Source organism: Electrona antarctica (assembly GCF_951216825.1).
Source record: "Electrona antarctica genome assembly, chromosome: 9".
Lineage (NCBI taxonomy): Eukaryota > Metazoa > Chordata > Actinopteri > Myctophiformes > Myctophidae > Electrona > Electrona antarctica.
Genome location: NC_136790.1, coordinates 35,632,341 through 35,644,460, shown reverse-complemented (window position 1 = coordinate 35,644,460; position 12,120 = coordinate 35,632,341). Strand labels below are relative to the sequence as shown.

Genomic DNA, 12,120 nt, shown 5'->3' with positions numbered 1-12,120 from the left:
GAAGCAGACTGTTTTAATTAGTATCATCATCACATGTGTTTTCAATCTCATTCGTGCAGCCAGTTTAAACGGAGAACATTACTCGCTCTGCTCTTTTTTTGCCACTGTTTGTATCCCATTGAAAATATAAAGCAGAAGGAATAGCAGACAGTGGTCTGAGGAGATTAGAATCAAGGCATGGTTTATGTAAAGGTTTACATACAGTAACAAGACTACAGTATCTCTCTGTTGCCAGTATTATATAGATAGTTATAGATAGATAGTTATGGGACTCTAGCCAGTAGCAAACATCTCTGGACATGGTCACAAGAGGAAAGTTTGACAAAGATTGAACAGCAAGATTCTTGTCAAGAAAGATCAAAGTAAAACTTAAAAAACGTTTCAAGTCACTGTCTGTATGAAAACGGGCTCCATGGTAGCAGAAGGACTGCTCTACTTCTAGAACGGAATGCCCAAATCCGTGTTGACATGCCACAGTCCTTCTGGAACATTGTACAGTACAATGTCCCAAATGGACTGTGGTATTTGAGGTTTGAAGTCTATGTTCACAGAAGACAAGATCAGGATTTCAAAATAAAAAAAACAGTTAAAACTGTGTGAAACATGGCTCAGTTATGGTTCAGGGTTGCTTTGCAGACTTAGGCCCTCATTTATCAATGGAGTGTAAATTCTGCCTTAAATCCGAGCGTGGGTTTTAGCATACGCTCACGTTGGCACAGCATTTATGAAGTGATCATAAACATCTGATCCTTGCGTAATTTCGGTCTTGGCGTTGATAAATGTGACAGCTGAAATCAATCTGGCACAGCCTATAAACTGAATAGGTTTAAAGAATAATGGATGTTATACTTCTGTTAGATTCAACTTTAGGCTATAGGGTATAGGCTACGATGTAACTTTCATGTCCTAACTGGGATTTAAACCCAGGCCCTCTGTGCAAGTGCTGAACATTTTACCACTGAACTAATACCTTCAGTTCAGGCAGTGCCACAACTAGGGGGCGGCAGTGGCTCAGGGGTAGAGTGACCGGATGGGAACCGCAAGGTTTCCAGTTCAAACTCGGGCTCCCCCAGAGTTAGTGTCGAAGTGTCCTTGAGCAAGACACTGAACCCCTAATTGCTCCCGATGTGCAGGTTGGTGCCTTGCATGGTTTCCTCCGGCATCGGTGTGTGAATGTGTGTGTGAATGGGTGAATGTAATGCACAATCTATGTAAAGCGCCTTGGATAAAGGCGCTATATAAATGCACCATTTACCATTTAGTACTGCCCAAACCAGACCACAGGATATAAATGTCTCAATAGAAGAGCAGGCTATAGGGAGATCAATTTACAACCACCACAATTGTATAGTACTTGTATACAGTAGGTTACATTAACATACTTTACCATACAGATTGGACAAAGTAACATTTTATTAACTAAAAGACTGTTGCTCTGGATAAGAATGTTTATTGAACTCAATAAACAATGTAAACTTATGGTAATAATCAGAATGTGAGTGAGTGCAGAGAGAACCGTGTAGGGCCTCCTTACTGTAGTATATATCTGTGTATGTTTCTTTGTCTTACTGTAAGTGTTTGTATTATTAAGACACAGGGCAAGGCCTGTCCGTCACGCTCCCTGCTTCAGCCAGCTCCTACCGGGTGACCGGGCTTCGTCTGGGTCTTCGTTACCGCTTCACAATACAGCCTACGTTTGACAGTGGACTGGGAGCTGAGGCCTCCGTGGAGGAACGCACTGGTAATGCACTGCCACATTTCGGTACTTTATCTGCATGGGTTCTTTCCCTATAAAAGCCCCCTCCACCCCCCAGAGATAATATTAACCACCATACGCATTTATCTCTGTACAGTGTGTGTGGGTGGTCGGCTGGATGTTGTGTTCCTGGTTCCGGCCTCTCAGGACCGGGCAAGCTTGAGGGAACCTCTGCTGGCCCTTCTGACCAGTGCGGCTGGGTCGCTCTCCACCATCGGACCAAGCGACTCACAGGTGCAGTTCGGGAGCAAGCATGAACACTGTTGAGAAACTACAGACTATTTTATACAGTATTAGTTCACATTCTATTCTATTCTGACACTAACGGTTGCCCAACTGCCCGTGGCAAGTAAATAACGTTTGGGCAAGTGGAGTTTGCTTTAAGGTTGCTCGATGGGCAAGTGCATTCCATCTTTGTTAAATATTGGCTATTTAAGAAGAACAATTTAAAGCTGCTACTAGGGTTGTCCCGATCGGATCGGGTGATCGGAAATTGGCTCCGAGCTCATGATTTTCAAAAGATCGGAATCGGGGAGAAAATATCAGATATTTAATGTCTAATGTAAATCTCAAAGAAAGATGTATAAGCAATGAGATTTTGTAAAAACTGTTGTGTTTATGCTAGTTGTTTTCCTTCTGATCCCAGTCAGAGATCATCAAACAAAGATTATAGTCACACAGGCGTGAAAGACACCTATGATAAACAAAGGAAATGCATGATAAAAACATCCATAGCTGCTACAGTATAAGCAATACTATGTCAAAAATGTAATGATTTTTTTTAATGAATTTCAGACAGCCAGCATGAGTAAAACGCTCCAAAAAATGTAGTGTCTGTGACACATCATGCATTCAAAGATTGTATTGGTCATATTTGAATTCAGATTGTGGCCCCTAGATGTGTCACAGAGACTACATATTTTTGGGAGCGTTTTACACATTGCTGGCTGTCTGAATACAAAAAAAAGAGGTCATTAACATTTTGACATTATTATTATTGCTTATAGCAGCTTTAATGCAAACTCACTTGCACTCATTCTGTTTTCTCAGAGAAGATTAACATTAATTTGTTCTACAAGCGCAAACTTTAGATAATGGACGATTTAGTTTTCTGGCAAGTGGACATGACCTTTGGGCAAGTAGAACATGACCTGTACTTGACTGACGGGCAAGTGCCTTTGAGACTTTAGTCAACCCCTGTATTCTTGTTCTATTCTGGCTAGATTGTGATAGTGATGTCCTTTGTGCCTCCTGTCTTCAGGTGGGAGTCGTAGTCTACAGTTCCAGACCCAAAGTTTGGTTCCTGCTTAATCGCCACAGCAACTCTCAAACACTGCTTCAAGAGATCCTATCCACACCCTTTGATGATAGTCCGGGGAATAACATAGGTCAGTGTCATCCGTCTATGGCCTGACTCACACCTTCGCAACAGATTGATGTATAGCTGATGCATGAGACTTATTGACTGATGCAAGCTCACAATGCATAGATGCGAAGGTGTGAGTCAGGCCTAAGGCCTGACTCACACCTTTCGATCTAGCATACAACATTGATGCATGCTAGATGTAAAGAAAGGGTTTGTTTACATCTTGCCCCAATGCATTTCCAATGGAAGTCACATGGTTTGACACAACATTTGTGTTGTACGGCTTTCGGCCGTGGTTTGACACAACATTTTTGTTGTGTGAGGGGGAGGGGGGCAGTCGAAACAGCTGAAAGCCGTACAACAAAAATGGTGTGTCAAACCATGTGACTTCCATTGGAAATGCATTGGGGCAAGATGTAAACAAACCATTTGTTTACATCTAGCATCCAACAATGTTGTATGCTAGATCGAAAGGTGTGAGTGAGGCCTTAAACATAATGACCATGTTTATTTTATGTTATTTTGTGGAAGTGATTAGGTTGGCTCTCTTTAGATATGTAACACTGTGGCTCCCCCTGCAGGGGAAGCACTGACATTCACTAGACAGTTCCTGCTGACCACCACATCTGGACGGAGACCCAGGGTTCCTGGTGCCGTGGTCATCATCTCCGACAGCAGATCCTCAGACAACATCACTCTCCCAGCAAGTGCTGTCAAAGCCACAGGTAGGTTGCTACTGCGTAACCCGACACATTATGACTGTCACAGATGACTCTTGCTTTCTTGATTTATTGTGTTTTGTATTTTGTATATATAAAAATAAGCACTATATAAAGAAAAATTGAATGAAAGAGTTTTCCTCATTTCTGGATGGATCCTCAGGTCAAATGCTAGTTGCATATAATTAGGATTAGCAGAGCAGATTCCTACTGGTTGAGGTTGCTCATTGTAGGTTGCTCTATCAAGCACGTTGTTATCATAGAAGTATCTAATTGTCTTACATCTCTGGTATTTATTATTTTTTATTGGCAACCCCCCCCTCATTTAGCCACCTCCATTTGCCCCTAACAAACCCAAGTGCAAATTCAAATACACTTTAGTCTACCTTTGAGTTTGCTAGTCTATACTGAGTGAGTTCCTTGAGTGTAGTGTTTTGTTCATAAAATATCTCATGAAAACATTCCTGCCTTTTCTTCTCACAAAACAATATCTCTTCTTTTTTCCATGTGCCCAGCAGGTGCAGTGACAGTCCTGGCAGTGGGTCTGGGTCGGGCGGACCGTGAGGAACTGCGCCAGTCGGTGACAGATGGCAGCACCCAGAACCTCTTGTATACTGCTGATGCAGCACAGCTGGGCACCCTGCATTCTGACCTGGCAGACCTGCTCTGTGGCATTGCTAGGATTCCAGAGGTAGGGTCAAAACAGGACATGTTGATGAAGGAAGAAGTAAAAGTTCATGTCATGTCTGAAACATGGATTTTCTTTTGTATCATCCATATAATTTGAAAGTACTGGGAAATTAGGAGATTTAACTAGCAGAAACATAATTTTTTTTCTGCTGCTGCAGTTGGAAAGAATGACAAATAAAGCAATCTTGATCTTAATCTTGATCTTGAAATAGTTTTTTTAAATCCTCATGTGCTTTTTTCCACTGTTTTTCATTGTTATTACTGTTCAACATAAATCTTTAGCATGCCATTTGGGAACCCCTAACTGCTCCCAATGTGCAGACCCTTGCATGGTTGCCTCTGCCATCGGTGTATGAATGGGTGAACGTGATGCACATTGTAAAGCACTTTGGATAATAAAGGCGCTCTAGGAATGCAGACTGTTTAACATTTATATGGTTCCCTTTGGAGAGCTTATAACTGAGATCACAATTTCTCTAAACAAATGAAAATAAGGTACAAAGAAGGTCAAATAGCTATTCAATAAGAACAAATATTGACATTGAACACATTATTAAACATTAATATTGAACACACATTGGCTATATTATGACAAATGTCCTGCATGAAAAATGTCATGGAGGACTCATGCAGGAGTCTGAATATATCTGAATAAAAAACATTTGGGGAAATCAAAAATGAAGGGGTTTCTCAAAATGTTGATGTTCCTTGCATCTGATTTCTTTGTTTGTGATATGTTTTCAGATAACCCCTGGGCCAGAACGGTGTACTGTGCAGTGTCCTCGGGTATACAGTGGTGGAAGAAGTGTTTGTCATGGGGCAACCCGTGCCCTATAGACAGAGATAAACTTTGCATGCACACACACACACTGCACAGCTGCTTTCCATAGCATTGATCAGCAAATCAGAGAGGCAGATGTCGAAAGCAATGATTCATTTCCATTTTGCAGCCATTCAGTTGACCCCCCACCCCCCTTGTTTTTTTTTCTTTCATTAATAATGTAATCCTGGGCTCTACACTCCCTCTGCCAACCTGGGGAGAGCAACGGACTGACCTCATGCTTCCTTAAGTGCATGAGGAGTCCAATCCGCTTCTTTTCACCTGAAAGGGGGGAGTTTCCCCGGTTGGACGTAGCGCGTGGACGGAACACGTTATTCCAACCAGTTCCTTTCCCCTCCACCAGGCGCGTCGGCTGGCCAGGGGGAGGCAGTTTTTCTTTTTCTTTTTTTAAATAATCTGGGGATCCCCCAAAATGATTGAGAACAGGTTGAGAACCCCTGATGTAGTTTACACAGCAGATTTATATATTTCATAGTGCTGTGACAGCACTATGAAATATATCAATCCAGTATACACCTAGACACATTGTGGTGTGACCCCAATACAAGTTTCTTAACTTCCTAATTTATTCCTCAATTCTGTTATTTGGTGCTTTGTTTTGACAATGTGTTATTTCATTTAGCATTATTATTTTTGCCCCGGGCCTGCACTGTGAATAATTCTGCACGTGTGGAAGTAATTAAAATACAAAAGCCAGCATTTGTGGACCTTTTCACAGTACTTTTTTTTACTTAAGTAAAAGTGTGAATAATTGTAGAAATACAAGTAAATGTCCTCTATAGATAGATTGCCTATTTTCAAATAGCCAAAGTGGCGTGATTAATGTGATTAATGTATGTTTTGTAATAATCAAAATCTTTCAAATACTTAGTGGAGTTAGAAGTACAGTAATTGCCACTGAGATATAGCGAGTAGAAGTAAAGTATTGAAATTTGAAAATACTTTAGTAAAGTAAAAGTACCTCAACATTGTAGTTAAGTGCAGTACTTGAGTAAATGTACTTAGTTACTTTACACCACTGTATGTACATCACAGTACATACATGTACATCACACTGATTGTCATCATTAAAGAAACATCTTTTATCAGACTGGAGGCATCCAGACCAGCACACTGAACGTGTGTTGGGTCTGGATCCAGTCGGATATATCATGTTTTTCTTACTGCAACTAATACCCTTGAAGCTCGTTCAATCTCGTCTCTTAACACTTTTTCTCCATCTCTCCTCTAAATATTGTATGATCTCTCTTATTTCCCTCAGGGTGAGAAGGGGGATTACGGAGAGAAGGTACAGTGTGCAAAATGTGTCTCATTATTCTTCAACTTGCCTGTAGTAATCTGATGGGAGATTAATCTGATGGGTTTCTGCTGTAATGGTTTATCTGTATTGCACTCTGTAGCACTATGACAGTGTTCCTACTCTACCAAAACAGAACAAAAATGTGTTATCTCAAATTCTGTATTTTGTTCAATCCTCTAGGGTGAGAGAGGCAGAGATGCTGCAGATGGACGCAAAGGAGAGCCTGTGAGTCTTTTGAAACCACACTGGAAGCAGTAGAGTGACTGATTTTGCCTTCATTTTACTTATAGATTAGTACATTGACGTAGAGTATATGGTTCCAATTTTGTGTGTGTGTGTGTGTGTGTGTGTGTGTGTGTGTGTGTGTGTGTGTGTGTGTGTGTGTGTGTGTGTGTGTGTGTGTGTGTGTGTGCGTGCGTGCACGCGTGTGTGTGCGCTGCAGGGCCGTGATGGTTTTCCTGGGAGGGAGGGCTCAGCGGGCCCAGAAGGGCGACCAGGCACCCCAGGCCGAAGTGAGGGCCCCTCAGTTGGCGTCCGAGGAGAGAAGGGGGAGAGGGTGAATGAGTGTCACTAATGCCACAGCAATGTCATATAATTAGCTTGTACAATAAATGCTGAACTATTGGCTAATGTGGCATTCGTTGTGTGTCTATAGGGTTTCCCTGGTATTGATGGGAGTCCTGGGTTACCGGGCAGACCAGGATCCACTGGCTCCCCAGGAGTCCCTGTGAGTAGGACTAGTAGTGATTCCCAACCTGTGGACCGGTGCCCACTGGTGGGCCGTGAGGATGTTGCAACTGCATGTGGGCACCCAAATAATTGGCAAAACAATACGATTGTAATGATATAAAGCATGTTTGGGGGGGGGGGGGGGGGGGGGGAGTCATGGTGCTTATTCTTTGAAATCTTTAAATTTCATTTTTCTTTGTCATACATATACATATATATATATATATATATATATATATATATATATATATATACACAGTATATATATATATATATATATATATATGGGTGGGTGACGTGACATGCTGTCCTTTGCTGTCCTCAGTGTCAAACGCGTATAAATAAAAAATATATTTGTCAAAAACCTTCTGAATATTGTGCAGGACATTATGCTTCATGTGAACATACTCAAGATTAAAACATTTCATTCCTCATTTCTTCAGAATTGTCAACCAAACATAGCAAAACTCATATGGTGCGACTGTCCTGACCCTGTTTCTCAAAGTAGGAACTTGAATAAAACAAAGGGAAAAAAATGCTAAAATTATTTTAAAAATTCCATAAATATAATATAGATGTCTATTTGTGAGCCTAATCTTTTCAAAGTCCAAGCATAATGTTTTCAGTAATTTCTGATCAAAAAGATTTTGTCCCCCAAACCAAAATCATATTGGTCCTCATTCACAACGGCGTTTACGCTCATAACGTTACGTAACGTGAGCGGAGCGTGAGCGGACTGGCATTTACGTGGATTCCCACATTACGTGGGAATTCATGAACTTGAACGTGAACTTTACGGTGACGTTGTTTGTTCGGAAACTCCGCTATAAGCTGCGCCAGCTCAGAGGGTCGTGTACTGCTTGCGTAGATTTATTCAGAAGGCTTTAGTCTTCATTCTGAATCAATTAAAAGTCCCCAAATCTCAGATAAAATATGTAGGCATTTGTCCAAAACATTGGTCAGCACATAAAAAAATGATAGCTTATATAAAAGCCAAGTATCACTTGGATGCCTAAATGCATGCATTCTAGAGGCAGGTTAGCCTAGAGTCCCATACAGAAACTGCCCCTGCAAACCCGACACCTTTTTATTTATTTATTAGGATATTTCTAGCATGCGCGATTGCGCTGCACTTGACAGCTTTCTACTCGCAGTGCAACGCGTTGTGAGCTTGTAGATCGGCTCTGGCGGACTCGCGCTGCATGTTAAAAAACAAACTCACAATTATAATAAGAACATACACTTATCTGCATTCTGCACTCTACGAATTCATTGGAAAATGAATATAACGGTGCGGTGAGCCCGGCCCGGACAGAACAGATTATTTCTATGGTTCACAGACATGCAAGTCCACATTATTGCATCAGCGCGTGCAATTCGGCCAGTCATAGTTTTAAGCCAGTGCACCTTAATTAATTATAATATGGGGAACTTATAGCTAGGCTGTAGGCTACTACATTGATGAGATCAATCCAGTTTGGTGCCAAATGTCTCGCGAAATTCGCGAATCATTTTAATATGACGACATCATCATAAATGAACCTGCACTTAGATCTGACAAAGAGGAGGCTACCCGCCGTATATGGTTGAAATTAAATAGCTATAGGCCTATGCCTACGTGTCCATGATCAGAACAAATCCATTCTCCACATGGCATTCAGACAGATGACAGTGAGATGATATTAATCTATTCCCCGCATGAATCAATGCAGCTCTGATACAAATATCGGATATATGTTTTACCTCTGCAAAGGTGTGAGTGAGCAATTGTTCAATAGAAAAGAAAAGGCTTTATAATATAATTGCCAAGTATACGCTAGCTTGCTGCCTTGGTCCCGAACTTAAATAAATAAATGGCCAAGCTGCATTTTATACCGTAAGTCAGCTTGACATTGCTGCAGCGGTGCGGAGCAGCGTTCACCGTTTTGTAAGCTTGGGAAATGATTTATATAGTTTAATGGTAGGCTATAGACAATATAAAGAATCACGCACAAATGTAATGGTATATGGATGTAAAAAAAGAGACTGCAGGTGGTGGTCGTCGCTCCGGCGCTTGACATGGTCAGATCATTTTCTTTTAATTTCCTAATATAGCCTAATTCTTTCCAGCAATCATTTTTATTTTAATTTGTGAAGCCACTATACTGGAAAATATCATTATTTTGTTGCATTCCGTCAGGAGGACCTCTATTTCGTTTGAGCTGTAAGGCCTTCTTTTTTGTTTTTTTTACTGCTGTCTGCTGAGTCATGCTTGACGCCTTTTATGGTGTGAAATGGGGCGTGGATCAATGCAAATGAAGTTATCCGCTGATTTTCCGATCATGTGGCACCCGCTCGCATTCACCTGCGTACCTCACAACATACACCTGCGTACCTGTGGTACACACCGCTCTTTGAATTGCACGGCAAAACAACGTTGCGTGATCGGACAGAATTTCCCGCATCTGTTTACGCTTCCGTTACGCTTCCGTTACACTCTTGCGTATTTCTCCTTTGTGAATGAGGACCATTGTGTGACACCATTTTGGGAAATTTCAACAGGCAATTGTTTGGACACCCATTGGGATAGAGAGGTCCTTCTTCAGTAAGGTTGCTCAGCACTTGCATTACAATAGCATGACAGGTGTCTGTGGTGAATTATCATTTTAACATTTCCATGAAATACGATCTTGTTGGAACGCTGACCAATGCGACTCATCCGAGTGTCTGTGGGTGTGACACCTTTTTCATTAAAAAAGCTAAAGTTATTAGATTTTTTGGTCATAATTACATGTAAATCTATGTTGCTTTGTTATAGCTAGCATGTTGTTAGCATGCTAATGTGTAGCTAGTAGCCTCAAGGTTATGTTAAGTGCAGAAAACATAATATGGTGTGACACTATATCATAATGGTGTGACTGTCAGCCTGTCACGCCATATGACTTTTTTGTCACACCATATGATGCAAACTGTATTTTCCTACAGATATAACAATAAATAACAAAGACCCATGATTCTTTTGTCCATTTAAACATTTGTTTTAAACAGCTTCACCTAAAATCTGCAACTATCCACAATAAAATGTGTTAAATTTTGTTTTATTCAGTCATTTGCATGTTATTCAATGTTAAAGCAATTTTCCTGTTGCTGTTTTTCCTGAGTAATTGTTTAATCAATCTGTAAAGTTCAGTACTCACTAATAGGTAGGTTAAAACACAGTTTGCTTTGAGAAATGAAGATATGATCATACGGTGTGACACTAAATCATTTGGTGTGACGTTCTAAATAGTGAAAAATCATACCTTTTATTAATGATGAAACCATTAATGTTAATGGATTACATAGCAAATAGTATCAGGAAGAGTCACAAATATTTGTGTAATTTTAGAGAAAGTTGTGTCACAATAAATACAAAATATGTTGAAAGACCGACAAGATGGGCCTCACATTGAGTGTTGATTACGAAAATAATATACAGATTTAAGAAATTTTCACAAAACTATAGTGGATTACAGGTTAGTTATGATAAAGGACTTTGATAAAGTGAGTAACTTAAGAAAGGTGTACTCCATTTTCATTTTATAAACGATTATTGTCATGTCACACCATATGATGATTTTAGGCACAAGTACAACAAAATGCTGAATACATTCTGATTCCAATAAAATATCTAAAAACAAAATATGTTTCCATAAAGATGAGAGTGAGTAGAACAAAAGTAAATGATTTTTATTCCTGTTATTTAAAGGTTTTTAAAAAACACTTTTTTAGGGGTGTCACGTCACTGACCCATATATACTGTATATATCTTGCAACCTTCCTCAGTCTTCAGCCTGAGGAAAGTCAGCAAGTGGCAGTGTGCGGGTCTCTCTCTCCAATACGTCTACTCCTGCATTGGCTATTCAGATGTTTGTACATCTGGTATTTGAACCTTTTTGAAATTCCTTGAAAGTGTGAGAACTACTCATTTAGAAGACATTTGTAGAATCAGGCTCTGGTCTTAATGGGTTAAGGGGGGGGGGGGGGGTGCTGGTCCAGAGGTTGGCAACTGCTATGATATAGTATTCTCATATTCATTTCATACATGTCTTCTGCACGTCTTATGATATGGTAAATATGATTTGTCACCTCCAGGGTACACAAGGCCTACCTGGCATCAGAGGAGACCCTGTGAGTCATCTTCAGCATATTATGCACAGAAACACTCCCATATCATGCTAATATTAATGTGTTACTTCATCTGTGATTTCATGCAGAACTAGCCGCAAGCAACTCTTCTATTCTATTTTTAATATCTGGCATCTAGAGTTGCAATACTAACCCTTGGCAGTCCATACATGTACATCCAAACAGAAAGGTCCTATCTGATTGTATTAAACTGTGTTAAACTCACCATTGCAGCTGTATGGAAAGCTTGGATTAACATCATTGAATCGGCAAAGTTTTTGTTTCATAAACATCCACTGTACATACATGTTATGAGCTACTTTTGTGTGTTCGTGTTTGTTGGAAAACGAGCACTTCCAAACTGCAACACTTGTCTACGGTGGATTTTTATCAAACAAAAACTGTGCAGATAGAAAGAGGATAATTCATGCTTTCCGTACAGCTGCAATGTTGGACTTTTCTGTTTGGATGTATGAGCTGTCAAGGGTTGGTATTAAAGATAGGATGTAAGAGTTGCTTGTGGCTAACCAGAACCATTGTTGCTGGGTGAGCATTTGTGTTGTGTGGTGCCTT

At 40.4% G+C, this 12,120-nt stretch overlaps 1 protein-coding gene across 1 annotated transcript in view; it reads left to right on the top strand.

Annotated features, from left to right (window-relative positions):
• The window catches only part of col7a1 (collagen, type VII, alpha 1), a gene marked incomplete at its 5' end in the record, with an annotated part of 133,831 nt that overhangs the window by 27,685 nt on the left and 94,026 nt on the right, over positions 1-12,120 (top strand). The window contains 11 exons of the mRNA XM_079510675.1: positions 1,592-1,741; positions 1,854-1,990; positions 3,018-3,144; positions 3,704-3,847; positions 4,357-4,532; positions 5,276-5,317; positions 6,634-6,660; positions 6,853-6,897; positions 7,115-7,228; positions 7,328-7,399; positions 11,515-11,550. Coding sequence (XP_079366801.1) covers positions 1,592-1,741; positions 1,854-1,990; positions 3,018-3,144; positions 3,704-3,847; positions 4,357-4,532; positions 5,276-5,317; positions 6,634-6,660; positions 6,853-6,897; positions 7,115-7,228; positions 7,328-7,399; positions 11,515-11,550 — 1,070 coding nt within the window. The remainder of the gene's footprint in view (positions 1-1,591; positions 1,742-1,853; positions 1,991-3,017; positions 3,145-3,703; positions 3,848-4,356; positions 4,533-5,275; positions 5,318-6,633; positions 6,661-6,852; positions 6,898-7,114; positions 7,229-7,327; positions 7,400-11,514; positions 11,551-12,120) is intronic.